The 26,190-nt window shown below is 48.9% G+C and overlaps 1 protein-coding gene across 2 annotated transcripts in view; it reads left to right on the top strand.

Moving 5' to 3' along the window:
• The window catches only part of RCAN2 (regulator of calcineurin 2), a 79,381-nt gene extending 53,962 nt beyond the window's left edge, over positions 1-25,419 (top strand). For both annotated transcript variants that reach the window (XM_085218398.1, XM_085218399.1), the window contains 3 exons: positions 10,405-10,578; positions 12,620-12,791; positions 21,549-25,419. In XM_085218398.1, coding sequence (XP_085074524.1) covers positions 10,405-10,578; positions 12,620-12,791; positions 21,549-21,709 — 507 coding nt within the window. In that variant the 3' untranslated portion in view covers positions 21,710-25,419. The remainder of the gene's footprint in view (positions 1-10,404; positions 10,579-12,619; positions 12,792-21,548) is intronic.
• The last annotated feature ends 771 nt before the right edge of the window (positions 25,420-26,190 follow it).

The raw sequence follows: 26,190 nt of genomic DNA, 5'->3' as shown, positions 1-26,190 counted from the left end.
GACCCAGTGCCTGCTGCATCCAAAACGTAACAGAACATGTCTGAATGTCATTGGCTAGATGTTTGCTGTAAGTGCTGCTTAGGATGTAGCTATTTTATATAGTGTGAAACAAGAAGAGCAGAAGGGCATGAAGGATTTTACGCACAGAAAGTTTCCAATGTCTTCGATAAGGAGAATTTACTTTGTGGGAAAAGTAATTTGTATTGATATGGGCAAACTGATAAATGGGAACGTGCCAGTTGTGTAAAGCACAGCAGACAATAGCTGCAGATGAGCATATTTTCAGTGGCTATTTTGTGACTTACCTGTGAGACACTACTATTGCTTTCAGGCTCTTCGTTTATCTAACCCTACGTGTCTTCTATCAAATTGCAGGTGTATCTGTACCAAGCCTGGATCTACTGGGTTTCTGGTCAGCGTGCCTCTTAGAGAGTCTGTGGCTGTGCTGAGGGACTTACAGGCTGAATGGGTTCACTTCTACTTGAGAAATTGTCCTTAATTAAATCTCAGTATCCCGTACTGATTAAGGAAACACTTGCACCTTCAGCTCCATTCGTATTGAGAATGAAAAGTGTAAATTCTGTCCTGGAGCTTCTAGTGAACGAGGCCTTTGCAGCACAGGGCTGTGCAGGTGGGTGCACGCACACCAGGCTGGGCCATCTGTGACCCCCTCGACTTGCTGTTCTCATGGATTTTTCTGTCACTTACAGAGTAGATGCACCAAACTCAAGTGCTTTGGAAGTCTTACTTCAAAGTCAGACTCCTTGAAATGCACACTGTGGACCTGTGTGCCATTAGATAACTCAGGGGACAGAGACATAGCCAAACAGTGCCGTGCAGCAAGAAGCTGCACTCTGCAGGGTGCCACCTATTTTTATATGTCCTCTTGGTTTTATTATTAAAAACAGAGTCCTCACTTGGTTACCCTTCTGGTTGCCAGCCAGTGCCTTTGTTGCCTTCTTGCTGCCTCCTAACAGGAGGCTCTGGATACGAGCCTTAACAGAGAGCAGCTTTGGTTTCATAATGCCAGTCTGGTATCTTTTTAATATCGTGCTGCTACTGATATATTTTTCACATCAGGAAATGAAAATGATTTTGATGAAAAGCAGTGCTGTTTTTAGCCGTAAGATAGGATTAGTCTACTTTCCAGTTCTTGTTTCGAAACAAAATCTGTGCCAACTGGAAATTATCCAGTTGGTTGAAGGATGACATGGGAGCAGTTTGGTCAGGAACGTTTGCTTTTTCACCCTGGGGTTTCTTCCATCTGCCCACTAAAACAATTATAGCACTGCAAGACTGAAATTCCCTCCTCCGTATCCTCTCTGCTGGTCAGTGCTTGTGGCCACCAAGGCAGGAAGAAACCACTGCCTCTGTGCTCCCCATGGAACACACTGGTAGCCCAGGCCTGGCATCCCAGTGACCCTTTCTTAATGCCAGGAAGTCACCGCCCAAAGCCGCCTTCTTCCAGCCACCACAAGTCCCTTTTCTGAGCTTCTGGGGTTGATTCCTTGTTGCATTGTGTATTAGAAATTGAAATAGTGCATTTTGCTGGAACAGCTGCCCAGAGAGGCTGTGGATCCCCGTCCATCCCTGGAGGTGTTCGAGGCCAGGTTGGATGGGACCCTGGGCAGCCTGGGCTGCTGTGAGATGTGGAGGTTGGTGGCCCTGCCTGTGGTGGGGGGCATCCACAGCCTCTCTGGGCGGCTGTTCCAGCACCTCACCACTCTCAGAGGAAAGAACTTTGCTTTCCATCCATCTTCTGCTGTGACCTGCAGAATTAATTCACAATTAAACTTTCCAAAATGATAACCACATTAAAACAAACTGTATCCAGCAGACTGTGGCCAATCTGGGGCTCCTCTTTGGGCACCCAAGGAGTGGGACAGAATGCTGTAGTGGCAGTGTCTTACTGTGGCCTCTTCCAGTATGACATGTAGGTATGACACTGCAGTCTATGGGAGTTCTGCCACTGGAAGCAGGAGGAACAGGTGGTTACCTGTAGTTATCCTTTGCTTTTCCCTGTGAGAAGACAGAAATGCACACACTGGTGGCCTTGCACTTTTTCGTAGTGTAGTTCTTGTTGTGAGAGAAGTCTACATCCACTGTAATAATAAAAAGGAATTTATTTTATATTCTGATTCCAGTCAGTGCAGCATCCCAACCGCCTGCAGTTCTTTTGTGCACAGATTCATTTTTGTTACATACTTTAACATTGTTTTCCTCTTCCGTCATCCTGTTTTTTTCCCTCCCATTTAGGCCATTTCAATATCTAGAAAAGGAAAGTATCTCAAGAAAATGATATTGATAGCTTTTTTTTTACATTTTAGCAAAATGTGAAGAGGCATGCTGCATTAACCAGGCACAAATGCAGGCAGGCGTGCTGTGTTGTGGTGTAAGCATCTCTCGTGTGTTCCTGAACCCCCACGTCCTTATGCAGCCCATCAGGCAGCACTGCTTTGGTGCCCTTGGGTCACAGTGCGTGGCTGTGGGAGCAGTTTGATCCCATTCCATCACCCACAGTGAGCTGCACAGGGCAGAGCGTTTCTGGAATGGCTCCTGGAGGAGGTTCCCATCTCCCTCCCTTTGCCGTGTGTGTAAGCACAACTCTCACCTCCATACACCCCTGTTCTTATCCAACCCAAGCTTGATTTTTTTCTTAGTTTTCTTTCTTCCCCATCCTTACACGTTTGTTTCTGATGAAAGGTACTGACACAGAACCCTTGTGCATAGCATTAGCCTTGAAACACCATTCACTTGTCATTTATGCTGCACTGATCCCTTGGTTGGCAGCAGCCCGCTGCTGCTCTCGCTGTGTTCTGTTGTACACTGAGGCTCCTGACGTAGCTTTAGGAGCTGCTCGGATGTAAACAGCAAAGAGAGCTGCTTGAACAGTTTACAAACGAAGTGTAAGACAGAATGACAGATGGTCCAGGCAGTCTGGCAAGAATACGAAACAGTAAAACAGTGCAATGGGAGTGTTAGACTGTGGTCACAGAGCTGCATGTTTTGTGCTGTCATTACTGAGGAAGGCAGGGGAGGAGGTGAGGCCTTTGTTTTGTGCCTTGGTGCAGAGGTGCAAAGCCCTTGGGTGCAAACTGACTGCTAGGCTTCTGCTTCTGCTCAGCTGTTTCTCTTTATTGTTTTTTGAAGGCCTGTTTCAGAAGAGATTTGAGCTTCTAAGAACGTGTGTTGGTGGGTCAGTAATTTTTCCTTCTACGTTTTTCCAGTTTTAAGTATTAAATGTAGGCAGTTCATGAAGGAGCAAGAGATTTTCTTCTCCTGTCCTGCCTGTTTGCTTTTAATAGGGAGTCACTTTCAGCACTGATTTTCACAGAATCACAGAATGGTTGGGTTGGAAGGGACCTCAAGGATCACGAAGCTCCAACCCCCCTGTGCCATGCAGGGCCACCAACCTCCACATCTCACAGCAGCCCAGGCTGCCCAGGGCCCCATCCAACCTGGCCTTGAACACCTCCAGGGATGGACGGGGATCCACAGCCTCTCTGGGCAGCTGTTCCAGCACCTCACCACTCTCACAGCAAACAACTTCCCCCTGACAGCCAACTGAAATCTGCCCTCCCTCATCTTCAAACCATTCCCCTTGTCCTGCTGTTATCTCCCCTTTCCAAGTGCTGACTCCCCTCCTGTCTGTAGGCTCCCTTTAGGTCCTGCAGGCTGCACTGAGGTCACCCCGCAGCTTCTCTTCTCCAGGCTTTTTGTCCTTTCTGAATCCAGAGAGGCTGAAACTACATTTCTAATCATGTTAGCACAGTTTGCATTTGTTTGCATTTTGCACTGGGACTGGAAAAAAAGAGCATTCCCCATGACTGTGATGAGAAACAGCTGAAAAGCTGTAAATGTTGATCACTGTGGGCGAAGCAGTAAATCAGGAATGGGCAAGGCAAGCATTTTATTTGTTTAAAATATCCCATGGCTTTTTCTTGTTTATTTTTCTACTTAACTGGGTTGGCACAGGCAGGGAACGAATAGCATGTATTTTATGGGTGTTTTACAACATTACATCTCCAAGTGCATAAATGAAACAAATTTCTTCAGCTCCTGAGTGTTTTCTTCATTTCATTCTTATATTCTGCTTCTGTCCATTGGGGTTCTGACTGCATCCCCTGGCACTCCAACACACGCAGTGCAAAGTCCACCTTTGCAGAGGTGGAGCTTCTAGCCCAGCCAGCTTTCCAACTGGATTTCTGTGTGCTTGTAGAAGGAGTGTGCTCCTGAGTGGAGGTGGGAAATGCAGGGCTGAGGTGATTCTGAAGTTTTCAAAGATCACTGAAGGATTCCTTCAGCAACTGAAGGAGCTGGGGCTGTTGGGTCTGGGGAGAGGAGGCTGAGGGGAGACCTTCTGGCTCTCTGCCAGTACCTGAAAGGGGATTGCAGCAGAGCGGGGTTGGTCTCTGCTCACTGCTGACAGGACGAGGGGAAATGGCCTCCAGTTGTGCCAGGGGAGGTTTAGGTTGGACATCAGGAAACACTTCTTTACAGAAAGGGTTGTTGAGCCCTGCAATGGGCTGCCAGGGAGGTGGTTGAGTCACCATCACTGGCTGTGTTTAAAAGCGTTTGGATGTGGTGCTCAGGGCCGTGATGTAGCGGAGGGCTGTTAGAGTTGGGGTAGGATGGCTGGGCTGTGGTTGGACTCCAGGATCTTTAAGGTCTTTTCAACCTGAGCTACTCTATGGTTCTAATTGAGGTCATTTTTCTTCCACACCTTTGTTTGCTCAGTTAAGGTAATAGGTAATTTAAGAATTACTGATGCAGGCTAGATATGTGCACAGCAATTTGTTGTGCTGCCAATTAGCTGTTGGGTTCAAATGTCTCCAGCCATAAGGCAGAATTGATAGCTGGTGTCTTACTGGATGCGTTCTTAAATCCAATGCAGAACTGCTTCTTGGAGTTCACTCTGTACCTTATTTTCTCATTTACTGCTTGAATTCTTAAATAAAATAATTAAGCAAAACCAAGCAAACAGCCAAAAGCACAAAACACCAAGTGCTCATTGCAGGGCAGCCTGCTGGAATCTTTGCTTACTGCTAGGTTACTATGGTTATTTTATCATTCTCAAGCCAAAATGCAGAGCTGCTTTTTGGAAATGCAGGAATTGCTTTCAGTCCTTCCCAAACTTGCTCTTCCTTTTTTTTTTTTCCTCCTTGCCAAATACAGGCATAAACAAATAAAGGTAGAGCAGTGCTGCCCGAAACAGCGTCCAGCACAGCAATCAGGGAGCAGAACGATGTCTCTCCAGAGCGCTTCCTAGAGCGGGGGCAGAACTAAGAGCTCTATTTATATCGTGGGCACAGGGCCAGATGGTTTGAAAGAGTGCTTCCATTATTTCAGGAAGCTAATGTGGCATCTGGAGCCGGAGCTCCGAACGTGGAGCGTTCGCAGAGCTGTCGTGGGCAATGCAGGGAAATTGCAGCGCTCCTATGAAAAACAGAGATGTAAAGCGTGGATTTTTCTTTTAGCTCAATCATTGGGTGTGAAATTGAATTGAGAAGTCTCCAAAGTAGATTAAATCACCCCCTTGGCATTGCCACGGGAACAGTTTATTTCATCTTGAAGGCGCCTTTGGTTTCCAGATCAGTGGAGCTGAGCGGGAGGAACGTGCGTCACTTTGAGGTAAACAGGGATGTGAGGTGGTTAAAAACAGAAAAGGCAACGCAGCAAAATCCTGTGCCTCTGACATTTGTCAGCCACTTCTGAAACGCGGCCGCCGCTTCCATGAAGCTGTGGGGCAGATATTAGCGCCGTCCCTTTCGCTGCGCCGAGGAGTTGGAAGTGCAGTGTGAATGGGTTTGGTTCAGTTGATTTGCAGAGGCACGGCTGTCTTGATCTGCTCACCAGGAGCTGGGCAGTGCTGCTGATCCTCGTCGGGATGTGCTCCCGCTGCCCCAGCCCCGGCACGAGGTGGGACTCTCCAGCTTCTTCAGCCTGACGTTTCCTGCCTGGTTGTTTGTCAGCACCATCTTTGGGGAGATGACGAACTGCACGTGTTTGTATCGCACTGTGTAATGTCTGTTACGTTTTCTCAAAGTCCCTTTCCAGAGCAAGACGCTGAATGTGTAAGCAGAAAGCCTGCTGTGTTAGCTGGGGTTGGATGGGTGATCCCAGGAGGTGCTTCCCACCCCTACAGTTCTGCAAACCTCTTGGTTACTTGGATTGGCCAAGTGGCCAGCAGGGAGAGGGAGGTGATCGTCCCCCTCTGCTCGGCTCTTTGAGGCCCCATCTGCAGCACTGCGTCCAGGCCTGGGGCCCCCAGCACAGGAAGGACGTGGAGCTCTGGGAGCGGGTCCAGAGGAGGCACTGAGATGGTCAGAGGGCTGGAGCAGCTCTGCTGTGAGGAAAGGTTGAGGGAACTGGGATTGTTTAGTCTGGTGAAGAGAAGGCTGCAGGGAGACCTCAGTGTGGCCTTCAGTGCTTGAAGGGAACGGATAAACAGGAGGGGAGGGGGAACGGCTGTTTGTGAGGGTGGGTGGTGATAGGACAAGGGGAATGGTTTGAAAGTGAGCCAGGGGAGGTTTAGGTTGGATGTGAGGAGGAAGTTTTTCATGCAGAGGGTGGTGAGGCAGTGGAACAGGTTGCCAAGGAGGCTGTGGATGCCCTATCCCTGCAGGCATTCAAGGCCAGGCTGGATGTGGCTCTGGGCAGCCTGGGCTGCTGGTTGGCGACCTGCACACAGCAGGGGGTTGGGATTGGATGAGCGCTGTGGGCCTTTGCAACCCAGGCCAGTCTGGGATTCTGTGATTCTCTTTTATGTAATGAACATGAAGAATGGAAATAATTGAACAATGTTTGCCTTGTTTGCCTACAGAACTCTAGGAACAAGGATCAGACTGAAGTTTTCAATCACAGCCATCTCCTAAATCCAGTGTGTAACAGCGGTGATAACGAGTGCAAACACTGAACAACAACAGGCCATTTGTGTGCTGACTTCTAGGGCTCCAATCCAAGGCGCACTGATGTCTGTGGAAAGACTTCCACTGATTTGAATTAGGCCTTGGCTTCTGTCCTGAATGAGCACAATACCAGCGGAGCTATTCATGAAAGGAATGTTTGGAAATAAATCACAGGCTGTAGAGCTGGAAGGAACTTGCTGTGGCAGAACCCCATTCTAATTCTAATTCGGCAGCCATGTTTTCCAGCACTTTGTCACAGTCCCTTACACAAACAAACCAGATTCAGTCCTAGAAATATCTTTTGCTGCTGCTGCTGTAATTGGAAGGCTATTTCTGAGCCATTATCCTGATGTTTGCAACCTTTCTGCCTGCTTTATGCCAGCACAGCCTTTCATTTCAGTCCTTGTTCTTTGCCCTCTGTGCCACTCTGGTAAATTGCTGATGACAGTCAGGTCTCCTCTCAGGATTTGCTTTGCTAAATAAGCCAAGCCTTTTAATTTCTTATTCAGTGAGTTGCTCTTTTATCTTAGTAGCCTTTATCTGAACCTGTTCCCATTTGGCTTAATCCTTCTGGGACACAGGCAACAAAAGCTGTAATTTTAATGAGGTGTAATGGCTTTATGTAAAGCTGTTTCACTCACTTCCTACTCTAGTACAGCAACACCACTACTTCCACTGGGATGTTCTTGTATTATTTTTTTTCAAGAAGTTTAGAAAGTGTACTGGAAGTTCAGAGACTTCTTAAAAACCTTTTAACAATCCTGGATCCTAAGAGCACTTTAAAAGTCTTGAATTGAGATGGCTGTGGGTCTTGAATTATTTATCCGCCGAACTTGAAAGAGAGAGAATTTGCTTAAGTCTTTAAAGCATATGTGGTACATTTTCCTATGGATCAGGATGGCTCTGAAAGACTTTTATCCAAATAAGTACCCTGAGCGCATACTACAAGTCACAGCCCATAGCAATCAAGGCATAAGACATTTCCTGGGAATAAATATCAAGCTGGGAGGAGCTGGGATGGCTCAAGATGCAGCTGAGGCCCATTAGCTGCCACTGATGATTAATGACCTCTGCTGAGGACATTATTATTATCAGCTGAAAATGTGCAAAAACCTCCCGGATCTTTTTAATGTGCTGTGCAGTTTCAGTGGGTGCAGGAGATGTGCCTGCACTGTGGGCAGGCTGCTTTGTGTTAGTAGGAAATAGAGGGCTTGGCTCCCTCCTCCCCCCTGGTGTTTTTGGGCCTGTTAATCAAAATGAGATCTCTAAAGCTGCCCCGGTATGGAACTGAAAAGCAAGCAGAATAAAGTCCTTACAACAGTGCCTTCATGTTCTCCCAGTGTTGTGCTTGGTGTCTGCTCCTCAATCAGCTTGATTTGGCCATACTCCCATCTGTCCCTCGTGGTGCCTGATGAGAATGGATCTCAGTGTTGCTCAGAACGTTGTGCCCAGAACGTTGGCTCTGCTCACTGCTATTGGGCCCGCATTTGAGACCATGGAACCCCACCCCACCATGGGCTGCCCAGGGCAAGGAAACACTGCTGTGCTGGTAAAGGGAAAATAGTTTTCCTACTTCGTGTTCAGTTGCAATGGAGAGATCCTTCCCTAGTCCACGCAGTGGTTTTCTCATTGCTGACCTGTGGTTCAGCTCTGCAGGGGGCTAGGAGATGTTCTCCTTGCTGCTTCCTTGTAGCCAGTGTGACTGCTGTTATAATGCATTGATTGTCTCCTCTGTGTGTGTGTGTGTGTGTGCATATGTGTTTGTTTCCCTTAAGGTGCTGTAAAACCAACGCTACTTCAGGCTGGAACAGACAGAATAGGCAGCTTTCAGGTGTAAGCTCTAATTAGCTTCTCACTGCTACTAATTACCTAGATGATGCAGAGCTGTGCAGGCTTCTGCACACACTGGTCCCCTGTGTGCCCCTGGGTCCTTCACCTTTGTGACCAAAACTCCCAGCATGGCAGGGCTGAGGGCTGCTGCTCTGGGCTGACCTTGAGACAAATGCCACTCCAGGTAGACTTCAGCTCAGGAAAATCAAATTGTGCAAAAATGTAAGAAAAAAGCTGCAGAACAACCCATGTCAAATCAAGGTGTGAAATGGTGGCGGTTGGAATGGTAGGCCACAGGACTAGACCTGCTTGTGCAAACCTATCAGCTTCCTGCTGGCTGTGGCATTACTGTGTGCCTTCATTCGCCCTCAGCCAAACCACCGGGCGCTTTGTTTCCTCCCAGCTATCCTCTGTGGTGAGAGGAAGAGGTGAGTGAGGTCAGGCAAAATGAAATGAAAGTCATGAAAGCTTAATAGACCACGGGGAGCTTCTTTTGAAGGGATGCCAGAGATGGAATATCAGCTCTGGGGAAGAAGACCACGGAGCTGGCAGTGAATGGGAGGAGATCTGGTACGTGCACATCAGTTTCGTGCTCCTTGCTGTGATCTGCTCTCCTGGTTAACTCCTCAGCCAGCATCCTGTGCTGACATGGGGCTCCCACCTCTCTGTTAGTGTCCCAGGTACAGCTTCACAGCTCCAGGTACATCTTCCTAACACGTTTTGGGCTCTTGGTCCTGCTTGGAGGATTAACAGATGAGGACAGTATTGATCAAACGACATAAATTGAGTTTTCTGCTCATTTCTCGTTCTGTCCATCTCAGACACAACACTAAAATCTTCATATTTATGTTAGGTGCTTTTGAACACGCTGTTCTGAGCTAAGCATTTTTAAGCTCGAAGTCGGACCCTAGAACAGGTCATTATTTTCAGTTATGTAATTATTTTTCCTGCTGCTGCAGTGACTCCTGAGGACTAGGTGTATCTGTGCTCTAAGCAGTTAAATGACAGAACATCAGAAGAACATAATACACCCAGAGAGGCTGTGGATCCCCGTCCATCCCTGGAGGTGTTCAAGGCCAGGTTGGATGGGGCCCTGGGCAGCCTGGGCTGCTGTGAGATGTGGAGGTTGGTGGCCCTGCATGGCACAGGGGGGTTGGAGCTTCGTGATCCTTGAGGTCCCTTCCAACCCAACCATTCTGTGATTCTGTGATACACAGTGCCAGCAGCACAGATTTGGACGTAACCCTCGGTTACAGCAGGCCTGACTTTGTCTGCTGACCCTGCTGTTATTCAGCTCAATGTCTGCTTTTGTCCCGATGAGCTCACCTTGCCTGGCACTTCCACTTGGATGCCCACTGCAGCTCTGTTTGGGCAGTCGCTGTGCTGTCACAGTTTTGCTCAACGTTCATGAGAGGTTTAATCACTGGTGGGCTCTCCATTTGAAGCCTCTTCCCTCAGTATTTTCCAGATTTTGTCACTTTCAGACCAGTGCTTTCTATAGCTGCTTCTTGCGCAGCCCTTACTCCTCAGTGGGCAGCCACCCCCAGGAGCACTGCTGCACCGACTGCCTGAACAGCTGTCACCGAGTTCCAGCTCGTGAGTTAACACAGACTGATGCCACCCAACACAAACTGAATCTTCAGCATTATTTCTTTTTCATTCGCAGGAAAAATTTGAAGGCCTGTTCCGTGCCTACGACGACTGTGTGACATTCCAGCTGTTTAAGAGCTTCAGACGCGTGCGGATAAATTTTAGTAGTCCCAAATCAGCTGCTCGTGCCAGAATAGAGCTGCATGAAACACAGTTCAGAGGAAAGAAGTTAAAGTTGTATTTCGCGCAGGTAATGAAATCTATCTACTTCTGTGTGAGTGTGTGGCCTTTACAGAAATATTGTCCAAATAAAGCTGAATCAAAACAAGAGATGTTTCTCCCTTGCCCAGTATTTCTGCTAAAGCATTACTCAAACATCGTTGTGTTGCCTGAGCTGTGCCTGCCCACTTGGTCTGCAGTTAACTGAAAGGATCACTTGGGACACAGGTTGCTCATTCAACGCACAGTGCCACAGCTCAGAACTGATGTACAACATTTGATGCGTGCTGTGGGTAACACTAACCGTAAAAAACCAGAAGTGGTAATGGGTCATGAAAGAAGTAGGTCCGAAGAGCAGAACCTTGAGCCACATTTAGGCAGAAGTAAGAAGGAGAAAGTCTGACTGAATGAATGTGAATTTTTATTAGAAACAAACAAACAAAACAACCCAACAACAAAAAAACCCCACCCAATCCAACAACAAAATAAAAACCTCCTTAATTTCAAGTGAAAGGGAGAAGGGAGGGAGCAGAGCAGTGTCCCAGCCTGGGGACATGATTGGATCCATGCAATGGAAGTGGGAGGGAAAGGTTCCGTTCTTCTTGGCCAAGGGAGAGGAGCCCAGATCTCCCGGCTGGGACACAGAAGGGTGAGGGAGGTTGAGAATCCTGAGCTGAGAGTCTCTTCTAAACATATGTTAAGAAAAAGCATGGCCTCTGTGGTTTGTGGGATACTGACTGGTGCCTAGAAGTAATGACGTGTGCTTCGAGCTGCCGGGTTAGTCCTTTAGAGCTTCTAGGATCTGTTTTGAAGATCTTAATCAAAGCTAAGAGGCAGATAAATTCCTGAATCTCTACAGCTGAAGCAGGATAAGTGCTGATCTGAGCCTTGGCTGAAGCAGAATCTTCTTAGGAAGGTGGGAAACTACAGATGTAAAAAGCCCAGTGTTCTCAGCAGGTTAGGTGAGCTCAGAAGATCTTGCAGTTGGATTTAGGTGTTGAAAATCTACCTCAATCCCCTTTTACATGGCTTAATCTCCCAGATGTGGCTCAGAATTCATTTCTGAAAGATTTCAAAACCTGCTGGTAGGCAGGCTGGAGTTATTTCACTCCGACTGGACGATCAAGAGGTAATAGGAAGATAACTCGAGAAAAACAAAATCATGCATAGTAGTGATTACTCTCCACGTTTAAACTGGATTCCTGCAAAGCCATTTAGGTATCTTCTCTATGTTCTCCAGTGCAAGTGATCTCAGAGCTTATTAGTTCTGTCCAGGGAATGAAGGAGGGGAAGCAGCACAGTGTCTGGAGCAGCGTGTGTTTGTATGGACCTGAGCCAGAACAAATAAGCACTTCCAGAGCTGGGAGTACTGGGGAGCGTGGAGTGGAGCAGCACAAAGTCCATCCACGTGTAGCAGGGTGTTCATCTTGAACTTGCTTTCGTGTGAATCCAGAGTATTGCTTCTGAGTTGGTTATGAAGTTGCTCAGCTATGGCTGTAGCTGTGGTGTAATTAATTTATGCCAAAGCTTCTTTAATAACACCCCTCAAAGAAAAGCAAGAATCAAACTGGATAATTAAAGATGGATGGAAATAAAATGAGTATAATGATTTGCAAATGACCAAGGAACGCGATAGACTCCTTTATCACTCCATCTCCATCTTCAGAAAGGTTTCTGAACTTACAGACAAGGCCTCAGTGCAGGAATTGGTGGTTTCTAATCTACATCTGCTTTTAGTTAGGACCTTAAACCAGCAGAGCTCAACAATATCTGTTGAGCTTCACCAGTCTCTGGACTTAGCACTGTGGAAACAGAAAAAGCTTTGCACTTATCCTCAGAGGACACATGCAGGAGGCACAAACAGTGCAGCTCTGCTCACATAACAGCCCCCACAGCCCCTCACCGCAGGGAACCATCTGGAAGGGTGAGAGCAGATCCAGCTGCAGGCCTCGTCTGCTGAGACGGGTGCCGAAACCCCGCCTGGGTGGCACTTGGGATTGGAAGTGTATGGTTTGAGTATTCGTTCCATTTCCCCATCCTAAACTAAACAGTGTATTTGTTATGCTTTAAAGATTCAGACCTCTGAGACAGATGGAGACAAGCTTCATTTGGCTCCGCCACAGCCTGCAAAACAGTTTCTCATCTCGCCTCCAGCCTCCCCACCTGTAGGGTGGCAGCCCATAGACGATGCAACACCTGTCATCAACTACGACCTCCTTTATGCAGTTTCTAAGCTAGGACCAGGTAAGCCTGTGGTCCTTGTCTGAAAATCCGTTGGAAAAAGCAAATGAGAAATAGCAGCATAGAGAGTAACTAGAGGCAGCTGGGGTAAAGCCTGCAAGTTGCCTTACAGCTTTGGAGTTAAGCTGATTTGGGGCAACTGGTTCTTTGCTTAACGTGTTGTTTGAATAGCAGGTGGAAGCTTGCTTGCACAGTTTATTCTTGTGCTTGCCTTTATGTTTAGATGAGACAACCGATGGTTTGTGCAGGGTTGGACAAACGCTTGTCTGTAAACCTGAAGAGTATTTGCTTTAAATCACACTTGCTCAGCAGTGCTTTCCAAGATGCAAAATCCTTCGATGATTTAAGCATCACTGCACGTCCAACAGAGTGGAGAATGTCTCGTGTTAACAAGTTTGATGACAGAGGACCACCATTCCCCTGTCCCTGCAGGACTGCTCTGTTGGGACTGCTCGTTTTCTGTTGAAAATGTTATGCAGAAGGAATGTGATTCAGGTGTAGTCTCTATAAAGTGAAATAGGTATGAATGGATAATGCAGACAGATTTATTCTGCCTTCCCATCTTCACCAGCTGACAAGGTGTGAAGCTGGTTGGGATCTTTGAAAGGTGCTTTGCCTTTAGAAAATGCGTATCTGATGAAGCTTGAACAGGAGATATTTACTTTTCAATTTAATTACCATGTATTTATGGAGAGCTTTCTTTGAGTGCTGTTAGAGCATCCCTTTTACAATTCTTAAAATGGAAAATGTTCAAGTTCCAGCCCTAAGAAATATCATTTAGAAATTAGTCTAATTTACATTCATAACCTATAAGGAAAAATGGCATGTTGAATTATCTTCATGTGGAAGTGGAATAGAACCATGCAGTCACCAAGGTCGGAAAAGACCTCCAAGGTCATCCAGCCCAACCTCCTCCTCCCAGCAACACTGCCACCAACCCACGGCCCTCAGTGCCACATCTGCACGGCCCTGGAGCACCTCCAGGGCTGGTGACCCACCCCCTCCTTGGCAGCCCGTGCCAGTGCACTTTAGATCAAATCTAATAACAGTTTTTACGGGCTGGGGAGGAGAGCTCATGAAAATTCAGCAGAGTTCAGTTTTGAAATCCTTATGGGATATGAGAGTTGTCCTTGCAGCTCTACTGCTGCTCCTCTCTTGTTGTGAGAGCAGCCACCCGCTGCAGGCACCTCATCCCTGTGCTCAGTGCTGCTGCCTGGCTCCAGCGTCCCAGGGCTGTGGGTGCAGGGAGTTGCTTCTGGGTCAGTAGGTCTGCGGGACCACCTGCTTTATTCTCCCATGGGATCTCTCCCAGGGGGACAGCATGTATCCAAGGCAAGGTTCCTGCATGTTATTTCCTTTTGGCTGGAAGACCACTGACAAGGGCTGTCAGGTCTAACTCTTAGTCCTGCGTGGCAGATGATTACTCCCAGAATTGATGCTCTGCTACTAAACTGCTGAACAGAAGGAAAACAAGAACTCCTTTTTTTTTTCCTTTGATGCAGCAGTGTTATAAATAGAAACATGAAAACGAATTCCCTCGTTATCTGGACAATAAATCAATCCTTGTTGTAGAGCAGTGGGATGTGAAACATCCCTCATTGCTCCACCCTCTGCGTGAAGGTCAGATCCAGCCTTACTGAAGGAGCCTGCAGGGAGCAGCAGCAGAAGTCACTGTGTGCTCTTCTTCCTATTTTTAGCACTGGGGAGAGAGATCAATTCCAGTTAACTGCAGTGGTGGCTCTGAAGTAGCACTGCAGGTCTCAGTTGTGTGTTCACTGTGTTGAGGATTTCACCAAAAAACAAATCCCAGCAAAGCTTTCCTCAGGATCACATCGCTGCAGCCCATTGCTGTACAGCAGGCAGTGCTGTGCTCCTCACAGCTCCTACAGTGAGTTCTCATTCCAGCAGCACGATGAAAAGTGTAACTACGCCTTACCTAGCAAAAAGGACTCGTTGTTTCTATAAGCCAGAGCCAGAATTCTGTGACTCTGACTTGTGAGAAATATGACATTAACTACATTGATTTAAATACACTGATTTCTGGGCAGCCTGGGCTGCTGGTTGGCGACCTGCACACAGCACGGGGTTGGAACTGGGTGAGCACTGTGGGCCTTTGCAACCCAGGCCAGTCTGGGATTCTATGACTCTAGATTTGGTAAAAATTAATATCTGAGGACCAGAAAAACTCAATTAAGCATGTAAATAATGAACAGCTTCCAGCAGTGTGCTTTTGCAGATTGGAAAGCAAATGGTATCCTGGGCTCCAGCAGAAGAGGGGTAGCAGCAGGGACAGGGAGGTGATTGTCCCCCTGTACTCTGCCTTTGTGAGGCCCCATCTGCAGCACTGTGTCCAGGACTGGGGCTTCCAATACAAGAAAGACAGGGAGCTGTTGGAGAGGGTCCAGAGGAGCCACAAAGATGATCAGAGGGCTGCAGCACCTCCACTACAAAGACAGGCTGAGGGAGCTGGGCTTGTTCAGCCTGGAGAAGAGAAGCTGCGGGGTGACCTCAGTGCAGCCTGCAGGACCTAAAGGGAGCCTACAGACAGGAGGGGAGTCAGCTCTTGGAAAGGGGAGATAACAGCAGGACAAGGGGAATGGTTGGAAGTTGAGGGAGGGCAGATTTCAGTTGGCTGTCAGGGGGAAGTTGTTTGCTGTGAGAGTGGTGAGGTGCTGGAACAGCTGCCCAGAGAGGCTGTGGATCCCCGTCCATCCCTGGAGGTGTTCAAGGCCAGGTTGGATGGGGCCCTGGGCAGCCTGGGCTGCTGTGAGATGTGGAGGTTGGTGGCCCTGCATGGCACAGGGGGGTTGGAGCTTCGTGATCCTTGAGGTCCCTTCCAACCCAAACCATCCTGTGATTCTGTGATTCTTTATGTGCCTTTATGTACATGTGAGTCATACTTGCTTACCTTGCTGGGAAAGTAAGACACAGCACTGGACCCCAGTCCATGCAGCCCTACCCCTTCCACATGTACGTCATCTCCTTTCCCAGCACTCTGCTGTAATGGCTGCAGCTGCAGTGTGGACTCGAACCATCCTCATGTACACACTGTGGGAGATTCACTCCAGAGTGAAATGAATAGCTGAGAAATCAGTTAGCAAATTGGCTGTGTGTTGTTACTGTCCTGGTGTTTCTTTGCAGCCCTGTGGCTGCAGCAGTGCCTTCCTAGCGTCTCACTGGGCTGATGGACTTCTTCCCACACACCTCGGAAGCTGCATTTTGTTCTTCCTGCATTACACTGAGCTCAGTGAGGGTGCACTTAATTCTTAGGGAAGATCTCAGCACATTTATTTATTTCTGGTTGATTCATGTATTTTTTCACTTTCTGCAGATGTAGAGAGAGCTTTGAAGGAGATACAAACAGAATGCAGCAGCTCAGTCAGTGAGGTGGGAACCTTCTCTGTGCCTGGCTGTGACTGCTAGCCTGTAACTTCTTCAGTACAGAAGAATCATGATATAAAATATAAATATAAAAAATAAGGAAGTGGGATCATTGATCTCTGGTGAAAACACTTCCACTGTTGAGAGAATTTCCAGGAGGTTAACACTGATGAAGATGCAAAGATGCTGCACTGACCTGGGGGTGTGGTTGGCTGATGGCCCTCCAGGCCCAGCTCTTTCCTTCAGGAGCACTTGCAACCCATCAAGCTGCTGGCCAGTTTAGGCCTTTGTGTACTGGCTAGTTTTAACAAGGAGTAGTGACATCTCACTGAGGAATACAGGAAATAATTTTATAGGAGAAATATTTGCAAGATGGCAAAACTGTCTTCAGGGCAGTGTATATTCCAGAGTTTCTCCTCAAGGACAAGAGGCCTCTAGGTTTGCTCTGCCCTTTGGTGTGCAGTGGTTTACAAGCCACCTTCCTGGCACTGCAGTTAGTCCTTTCCTCTCGGGAGCAGTCCTGCCCCCATCCCTGCTCACTCCCAGTGTGCACATTTCTTTCTTCCTTTCCCCGCTGCTGCTGTTTGGCTTCCATCAAACCTGTTACCCCAAATTCTCCACAGCCTGTGCTGCTTCTCCCTACAGCTCAGCCTTTGTATCTCGAACTACAGCCACATGGATATTCCGTTTTGTGCCTTCCTCCTCAAATCAGATCTGGCCCCTTCCCACCAACTGCCCTGCCTGGCTTTTTGCAGCACAGCATGGAGCAGCCTCCCCTTGCCACCTGCAGTCTGATGTACTGAACTGCTCCCTGTGCTCCTCGTATCATTCTGCCTTCTGTAAGCACTCATCCTCAAAGTCTCAGTCCCCATCTGAAAGCCAGTGCAGGCCAGGCACTGTCTCCATTAGCCCTTAGAGACAAGCTGGTACCAGCTTTGGTTCTCTCCACATTCCCCATCTCCATTGGTATCCCAGCAGGCTCTGCCCCTCCTGAATGCCCTCAAGCAAACAACACAAAATACACAGCCAGATGATGAAGGCTCCTCTGTGTGTGCTCTGAAGGGTTACAGGTGACAGCTCCTGCACTGCTCTGCCCTCTTTGCTTCAGAGGAGCAGCAGAGAAGAGCAGGAAGCCTTGCCCAGAACTGCCTCAGGGGGACCTGCACACCACCCACCCCAGGTATTTCCAGGCAGAACACTTCCTATAGCTTCCAGTTGGGATTCGGAGGAGGTGGAGGGGCAGGCAGATGGGTGATACAGAATATTTTCCAGCTCTGCCCATCCTCTGTGCTCCGTTCTGTGGCTCCTGCTGCCCTTCGCTCCCCTTGCCCGGGGCTGTGTACATGAGAGCTGCTGCACTGACCATGCAGAAAGCACTCTCTCTGCCAGCAGAGGGACGGGCTGTTCTGTGCCATCAGTGACACTCCAGAGAGCAGCTCCTCCTCCCTGGGGAAGGCTCACATGCCATGGGGCATCACTTCCCTGCTGCCCACCCCGTGCTGTTTGTGCAGCACACGGATGGGAGGACTACACGTGGAGGGTATTTTATTGATGCTAATGACATTGAACGTGGAGAGCACAGCTCTGAACCCATTAACCTCTGACTGCGTGGCAGAATCAGGGATGAGTTAGCTGCACGACATCATTACCTTTTCTTCATTATTAATTAAGCATCTGAACGTTCTCTTTGCTGGACAAAAGAGCCCCATTAGATGAGAGATGCATCATCAGAGCAAGGTCACTCTTGCTTGACCCATCTTGCTGCCCTTAGCTGAGAAAGCCCGTGTCTCATAAGGCTGAGATGACTGCAGTGATTCAGGCATTCCAACTTAACTGCTGTGGATTTAGGTAAGTTTTTAATCCAGGAGGTGGTGTTAAAGAAATAATCACAACCAACGGGATAACCTGGCCGTATCTATTGAATTTGTGTTTTGTATTCATTGCCTGAGGGTTTTTCTGCAACCAACACTTAGATTTACAACAAGGGACAGCTCCATACGAGTCCCTTTTGCTCCTGTCCTGTTCCCAGCTCAACCATAGAAAGGTTTTCTGCATTTTGAGCCACAGTTCTGCAGGCACGAATAACTGTGAGTACAGAACTGAGTGTGCACCTCATTTATGCTCAGAAATAACTGTATGCCTTAAAACCCAATTTATGAGCGCATCACATTTTGATTTGCAAAGTGACATTAATTGCTGTTGCAGTCACTTGTGCCAGAGGCATCTGAATATTTTTCCTCGTGTCTGTGCTTATTTCCACTGTTCCTTTTTAGTGCAAAGAGCCCTTCAGGGAAGGGTCTGAGCAGTAAAAGAATGTGGCATTTCAACTGGGATGATCACCTTTGAAGAGGGCAGTGAATCTGATTTCCTTGGTGGTATTGGTGTAGGAGAGGCCCGGTGCTGTGTGTGCACAGCCCTGCAGAGCTGCTGGGAGCTGACAGTGACCAATGTGGCCTTCAGTGCAGGTTGGCAGCATTGACGTCAGCCCAGAGCTGAGAAATTAGCTGGAGCCCACAGGGAAAATAGGCAGAGAAAAACCATATAATTTCTCAGCGCAGCACAACCGAGCTATTTCTCTTTTTATATTTTAGCCTATCAGCAAGACCTGTAACGCTTTGCTCAATTTGGATTCAGAGGAAAGGCTGCCAAAAATAGAGCAGTTAAATGTCAACATTAATGGTATCACAGCAGTGAAATACTTCTCACAGCAAGATGTCAGACTTGTAGCCATTATTTGGTAGTTGCCTTCTGTTTTTTAGGCAAAAATGCAGCATGTCCTCTAGTCCCAAGCCAGCCAAGTCTTACTTGGACTGAGAACTCTTCAGCACAAATAGCATGTGATGACAGACCCAGAACTGTGTGTGTGCCAGTGCAGGACCAAACCCACACCACCCTCCTAACAGGAACTGCTCTGCCACTAAGCTGGGAATAAATACAAGTCCAAATTGGGAACACAAGCAAGCTATGGGTGCTTCGAGGTAGGGACTGCTATCTCTCTTCTAATGTACAACACTGAGCACAGCCAGTTGTGCTGCATTTAGGTATGCAGGTGTTTAGGAGCTACTGCACCCAAATGCAGGTCAGCTATTGATAGTGGGACCTCACCTTCTTCTTAGAGTATTTGGCATGCAGAGTGCAGTGGCTTTGGAGTCACAGAATGATGAAGGTGGGAGAAGACCACTCAAATCACAAATCACGGAATCACAGAATGGTTTGGGTTGGAAGAGACCTCAAGGATGACGAAGCTCCAACCCCCCTGTGCCATGCAGGGCCACCAACCTCCACATCTCACAGCAGCCCAGGCTGCCCAGGGCCCCATCCAACCTGGCCTTGAACACCTCCAGGGATGGACGGGGATCCACAGCCTCTCTGGGCAGCTGTTCCAGCACCTCACCGCTCTCACAGCAAACAACTTCCCCCTGACATCCAACTGAAATCTGCCCTCTCTCAACTTCCAACCATTTCCCTTGTCCTGCTGTTATCTCCCCTTTCCAAGAGTTGACTCCCCTGCTGTCTGTAGGCTCCCTGTAGGTACTGGAAGGCTACAAGCCCTCTGATCATCTTTGTGGCTCCTCTGGACCCTCTCCAACAGCTCCCTGTCTTTCCTGTACTGTGGGCTCCAGACCTGGACACAGTGCTGCAGATGGGGCCTCACAAGGGCAGAGTAGAGAGGGACAATCACCTCCCTGTCCCTGCTGGCCACCCCTCTGCTGACAGAGCCCAGAATGCCATTTGTTTTCCGAGAGCAAGAGCACACTGCTGACTGATGTTCAGTTTTTCATCCATCAGGACCCCCAGGTCCTTCTCTGCAGGGCTGCTCTCAAGGACCGCTCCTCCAGCCTGTGTATCTGCTCAGGATCATCTCCATCATCCAGTCCAACCCCCGCCCATCTGCACTGTGTCCCTCTGAGCCACGTCTCCCCTTGTCTTGAAAACCTCCAGAGATGAGGTCCCCCTGCTTTAGAGCAGCGTTAGGAAGATGATCCAGCTGTGAGGTGTATGTGTGGTCATTGTTAATCCTGTCTGAATGTAAAGGCAGCTTGTGGGTCTCGGAGATGAGAGAGATGACACACAGTCCAATGTAAAAGGTATAGTAGTGCATTACCTGGAATGGCTGCTAGTTTTTAGTGTTGCTAATAGATACCTGACCTTTTTAAAAGACCAATTCATCCGGTCACAAGTCTCACTCTTGGGACTTCTTTTTTCTTTATAGTCTTTAATTAAGTCCTTGTAAGATAATAACCAGTTCCTTACATGTTGTGTACAATCCAACACATGTAGTGGCAGCTGAACAAATGCAGGGCTGAAAGCCCTACGTCTGATCCTAACTTTCCTTTGCTTGCTTGTGTACTTGTGTAGATAACCTCACTGAATGCATTTCTTCCTAAGACATTTGCATCTTCCTCACCAGCTGGAGACTTGGAGTAGGAATGTAGGTAGTTTGAAATGTACTGCTTGAGCATTTAGCCTGCTGGTAAGCATGTGTAGAGTGTAACCTTACCTCTGGAGACAGAATTTGTTAGAGCCCCACATAAAGAGCATCGAATTAGAAATTCCATCTGGAACTGATATGCGGTGCTTTATTTTTAATGTATGGAGATCCCTGTACAGAACTGTATGATGTTTCTGCCTGCAGCTGGCATGCTGCAGAGCCCAATGGATCTCAAATGGGGCCTTTGAAAGAAAAAAACCCCACCCAGAAGTTTACTTACACCTTCAGCCCGGTGGTCGAGGTTCAATTCTAGACCCTCTTTTCAACCATGAACTTCTGTGTTCCTTCTCTTCTCCATGCATTTCTCTCTAGTGCTGTTGGTCACTTGTGCTGGTTCAAAACACCATTATAGAATCATAGAATCCCAGACTGGCCTGGGTTGCAAAGGCCCACAGCGCTCATCCAGTCCCAACCCCCTGCTGTGTGCAGGTCGCCAACCAGCAGCCCAGGCTGCCCAGAGCCACATCCAGCCTGGCCTTGAATGCCTGCAGGGATGGGGCATCCACAGCCTCCTTGGGCAACCTGTTCCACTGCCTCACCACCCTCTGCATGAAAAACTTCCTCCTCAGATCCAACCTAAACCTCCCCATCTCACTTTAAGACCATTCCCCTTGTCCTATCACCACCACCCTTGACTGCTTTCCCCTAGGCTCCTTTCTGCTGCACTGGTCTTACTGTTGCCAGCCTTTATGATGCCCTTCAGGCAGTGCCCAGGGCAGATCCCCACAACCTGCAGTGATGGTGGCTGCAATCTGCCCGCACGGATCTCTCACTGTAGGTAGGAGCAGCACGTGCACATTGCCCTACCATAATGTGGACACCCAGAAGTGCCAGCACTGCTATTCAGGCCGTTTTCCTCCCATCTAACTATTTTTCTCTGCTTCCAGGAGAGAAATACGAGCTACATGCAGGAACAGAATCCACCCCCAGCGTGGTAGTGCACGTCTGTGACAGTGACATGGAAGAAGATGAGGACCCAAAGAATTCTCCAAAGCCAAAAATCATTCAAACTCGGCGCCCTGGCCTTCCGCCTCCTGTATCTAACTGAGCCTCCCGGCAGCAGCAGCCCTTCTCTCCTCCAGCACAGCTCTTGGGTTTTTTGTTTGCTTTCTTTTTCTTTTCTTCTTTTTATTTTCGAAGGCAGACATTGCCTTTTGAGTACCAGGACAATAAGCTCATTGAAATCCCCGTGCGGTAATCAAGCCTATGTAACAAAAGGGCTAGGAAGAAAAAAAAGATCTTTGTAATATGTAACCATATCACACACCAACTGATAGATTTGCTGGGAAGGACGAAGCAAGGCTGAAGCAGGGAAGGTTTCAGGCTGAGGTTTTGCACAGCTGTAATTTGCATGCTGAAACACCACCAGAGAGATCCTTCACGGTGGGTGATTAGGCTGATAGGCTTGAGATGCAAACGCCCAGAACCCTTGCTGTGCCCTTCATCGAGGAGCCTCTTTCTCTGCCCTCGGTTCCCTGCAGACCTCAGTCTTTTCCTTTCCTCCTTGTCTTTAAGGGGAAGGCCGTGCGTTGCTTTTAATCTCCTCGCAGCTTGGTGGCCTTGTCACCCCGCTGGAATTTTCTGGAAGGAATGCCATTCCTGCAGGCTTTTTAGGAAACAACAGGAAAATGCCCTCTTCAGCAGCACTGTGAGCTGGGCCCTCGTGGAGATGGGTGGGCTGAGGGGAGAGGCAGCAGCTGCTGAAGCGTTCCGTGCCTGTCAGCCAGCTGTGTGAGGAGCAGGAAGGACTGTCGTTCTGTCTTCCATAAAGGTAGGAGTGGTACTTCTCTCTGAGTTTGAGGAGCCTGTCTGCTCGTTGCTCTGTGTCACTGCTGTAAGTGCCAGCAGTGATGGAGGCTGAATGCTTTCCTGGCCGTGTGTTGGGCCTGAATCTCACTGATTACATCCCTAAGATCCAGTTCTTTTCACCTCCTTTTCCCCCTTTAAAGCCCTCCTTGAGCTGTATGCAGTTTGGTTTGTGGAGGTGAGGAGATGTTGGTGTCCTTTTGTTGGGTTTTTTCTTACTTTATTTTTTTTAGGCCAAAGAAAACAGGACCATAACGACACACTTGAAATTAGACTGCATGCAACCGAGTTCCCTTTTTTCACTCTGTCCCGCATGTTTCTTTCACTTGCAGTGTATCCTGGGTTACAGAAACTGTTCTGTGTGTCACCATGGCTGACAGCAGGCAGATGCTGGGCTCCCTGTCTGCTACTCCTCCCATGATGGCTTTTTTCATGTGTATTTGTCATGTCGAGAAGATATTTTCTAGCCATTTGAGCTCAGATTTTGCATATACTTAAGCATGCGCTTAATTTATGCACACGAGTAGTTCCACTGGAATTAATACTGCAGAAAATCGAGCATATGTGTAAGATACAGTGGGATTTTTGAGCTAATGAGCTGCAGCTGTACTCCCCAAAACGACTACAGAACGGCGCAGTGAGATCCCATGATCTAAAATCCTTCAAAATAAGCGTACGGGTCTTGGAAGCTCATTCCAGGATCTGAAAAGCCAGCTTAGGCTGCGCAATCAGGCTTCTTCTCGCACCGCCAAACGTTCAGCTTTCCAAGGGAGGGCTCCATTCCACCCGGAGTTAGCAGAGAGCCTGCAGGCTGCGCTCAGGTGGCTCAGCCCCGTGCTGAGGGCTGTGCAGTGCAGAAGGGCAGGTCGTGCTGTCGGCCGCAGCAGGAGGTGCCAGCCTGGCTGGATGGAGAGGGCGTCTTCAGAAGGACGGATTCGCCATCCTCATCCACTTCATCCTCCGACCACCACAGCTCCTCGATGTTCCTGTTGAAATTAGTGCTTATCGTAGTCTGTATCTCTAACGTGGTGACTGTCAGTACTCTGTGGACATCATCGTGTGTGTGGCACTCAGAGAGGCACGCTGAATGCAGCACAGCCTGAGCGAAGATGGGACGTTCGTGTCTTCATGTCAGAGTAAAGCTGTCTTCAAGTGACTCCTCAGAGGCGTCACTCCAATTATTCATTTAGAGTTGATTGAAATAAATGTTACTTGCTGCCCTGGGACTCCAATCTGCTGTTCCTATTGAACGTACCACCAGAGGCCACCTGTGACATTTCAGGAGGAACAACTCTGTTATGAGAACGTACAGATTTCGGACCTCCTCAGGTTCAGTACCAACACGAGCAGGGAGGTTTGCTGAAGGTTTGTTGGCAGTGCTGTACGGAAGGGATTCGTGGCCTCTCGTGGTTTGCCCCACCATGGCTCAGCACCACGCGCTCATTCGCTCGTTCCCTCTCCTGTGGGATGGGAGAGAATGGGGAAAACAAACCAAGCACAACCTGTGGGCTGAGATAAAGCTATTTCCTGAGACAGGGCAAAGGCAAGCAGTTACGTATGTGTGTATGAGTGTATGTAGCAGCTGGTGCACCAGGAGTTGCTCACCACCCCCAGCGATGCCCAGCTCGCCCCCAGCAGTGTCCCACCCTCTTCCAGACTCCTTCCACTGGTGTCATGTGGGATGGAATACCCTGTGGCCACCATAAGTCAGCTGTCCTCACTCTGTTCCCTCCCTGCTCTTTGGGCTCTTTGCTGTGGACAGCCTCAGCTCTGTGCAGCACCGTTAGCAGCAGCTGCGATCGTCGGGGTGTTGCCAGCATCTCCTAGAACCAAAACACAGCGTCGTGTCTGGCACTCTGAAGAAAACAATTCCATCCCTGCTGAGACTAAGGCATGCCTACGTCCTCAGCAATCAGTCAGTGATCAGGGATCTGCCCAGAGCTGATAATTCAGCTTTTTACATCTAAAAATGTCGGAGGCTGAATTTAGGCATGACATCCACGTACCCAAAGCTGGGAGAGATCTGGTTGTGAACGAACACAGTTCTGTTCATTAAAACCTGGAAGGAGAAACGCAGTTCCAAGCCTGACGTAAGTGTGCTCAGCATCTGTCCCACTTCCACCTGGTCATCGGGGATCAGTTGTGCGGGTGTCAGGCAATGCCGGCAGGGCAGCGTTAATTACAAAGAAGGGAATCTGTAGGAGCTGCTGCTGCTCTGTGGCACAGCCTGAGTCTGTGTGCGGTGTGCTGGGGCCCTCTGCTGCCTGGGAGCACTGCGAGCTGCACGCTGTTGCCAGCACTGCTACAGCAAGGGGGGAAACAGCATCTTGCAGTCTGCTTTTCTTCAAGTCAAAAGAAGGGAGAATTTCTGTGGCCTTGATTTTTGTACTTAGGCTAAAGCAGTCCCCCTCTTGTCAGTGTAGGCGTACACACCTGCATACACATCCAGCTCTGGGCAGCCTGGGCTGCTGGTGGCGACCTGCACACAGCAGGGGGTTGGGACTGGATGAGCGCTGTGGGCCTTTGCAGCCAGGCCAGTCTGTGGTTCCATGATTATTTTCAGCAAGAAAACACAGCAAGAGCATCCCTTCCTGTAATGAGAGTACAGACACAGCCACTGTAAAGTGCTTTATGGCATCGCAGACCAGTCCTAACACTTACCGGCTCACACGTGGCGCAGATGGAAGGTGTTTTTGTCCTGGTGTCCCCAGCAGCAGGAAAGGACCTTCTGCCAAACGACTGTTTGTTCTGTGCACAGCGCTGCTGAGCTGCAGGGCCGAGCACAGCGCCGGGACGGAGCGCGAGAGCTTTGCCATCATACTGTACATACTTTGGAGATATTCTATTTAGTCATATTTTATAGGAGTGTGAAAAAGCTATGGGCTAATTAACCACTTTTACACTTGTATAATTCAGAGCTTAGTTTAAAAAAAAAATAAATATGGCAGACGATGGTTTTTGTGTTCTGTGTGTGCCGGCGTGGTGGGAAGCAGCAGAGGAAATGTCCGGGACGAGGTTCTGTGCATTGTGACAGATGGAAAGCAGCTGTTGACGGCGCCTTGCAGTAATTGGTGCTGTGCCTCCCAAGCACTGGAAGCAGTGTGTTTGCAGTGTCAGAGTCCCGTGTTCCATCTTGTGGCGCACATCAGCTCTGCACTGCGAGGGTTTTCCTGCCGTGTGCCCAGCCTGCAGGTTTACAGCTTTGTAGCAGGAGCCGCGTGGGCCCCAGGGCTTCTGTTTGAGGGCGTTACTGTGTGTATGTGTACGGGTGCAGCACACACTGGGTGCAGGCAAACAGACCAGCTTTGTGCTGGGGGTGCTGTGCAGCTCCCTGCTGCCAGGCATTGCAGCATCCCTCCGGTACGGCACGGCCTGGCACTGCGCTCCTGCTGCCCTGCCCTGCAGCCACAGGGCCTCGTCCTGAGCTTTGGGACATGCACCACGGCTGCACTGCTCAGTGTGCTGTCAGACGGCTGCCCCTAAAGCAGCACCGCAGTGTGCTTGCGAGGAGAACAAGCAAACAAGCAGACCCCACCAAAATGGGGCTGTTCTTGATTTAGTGCATCTTCTGGGATCCACGCAGCTGTTCTCAGCTGAAAGGAATGCGTCCATAGAGCTGAGGCCGTGAGGCTCTGCTCAGTGCTGGGTCCTGCAGTGCTGAGTGCCCCGCGCACGGCTCCCGTTCCCCAGGTGTGACAAATCTGCACGCATTACAAATGAGTG

This window comes from Meleagris gallopavo, chromosome 2 (assembly GCF_905368555.1).
Source record: "Meleagris gallopavo chromosome 2, MGAL_WU_HG_1.1, whole genome shotgun sequence".
NCBI lineage: Eukaryota > Metazoa > Chordata > Aves > Galliformes > Phasianidae > Meleagris > Meleagris gallopavo.
The sequence above is the reverse complement of the archived record's forward strand: the minus strand, read 5'-3'. Positions and strand labels throughout refer to the sequence as shown.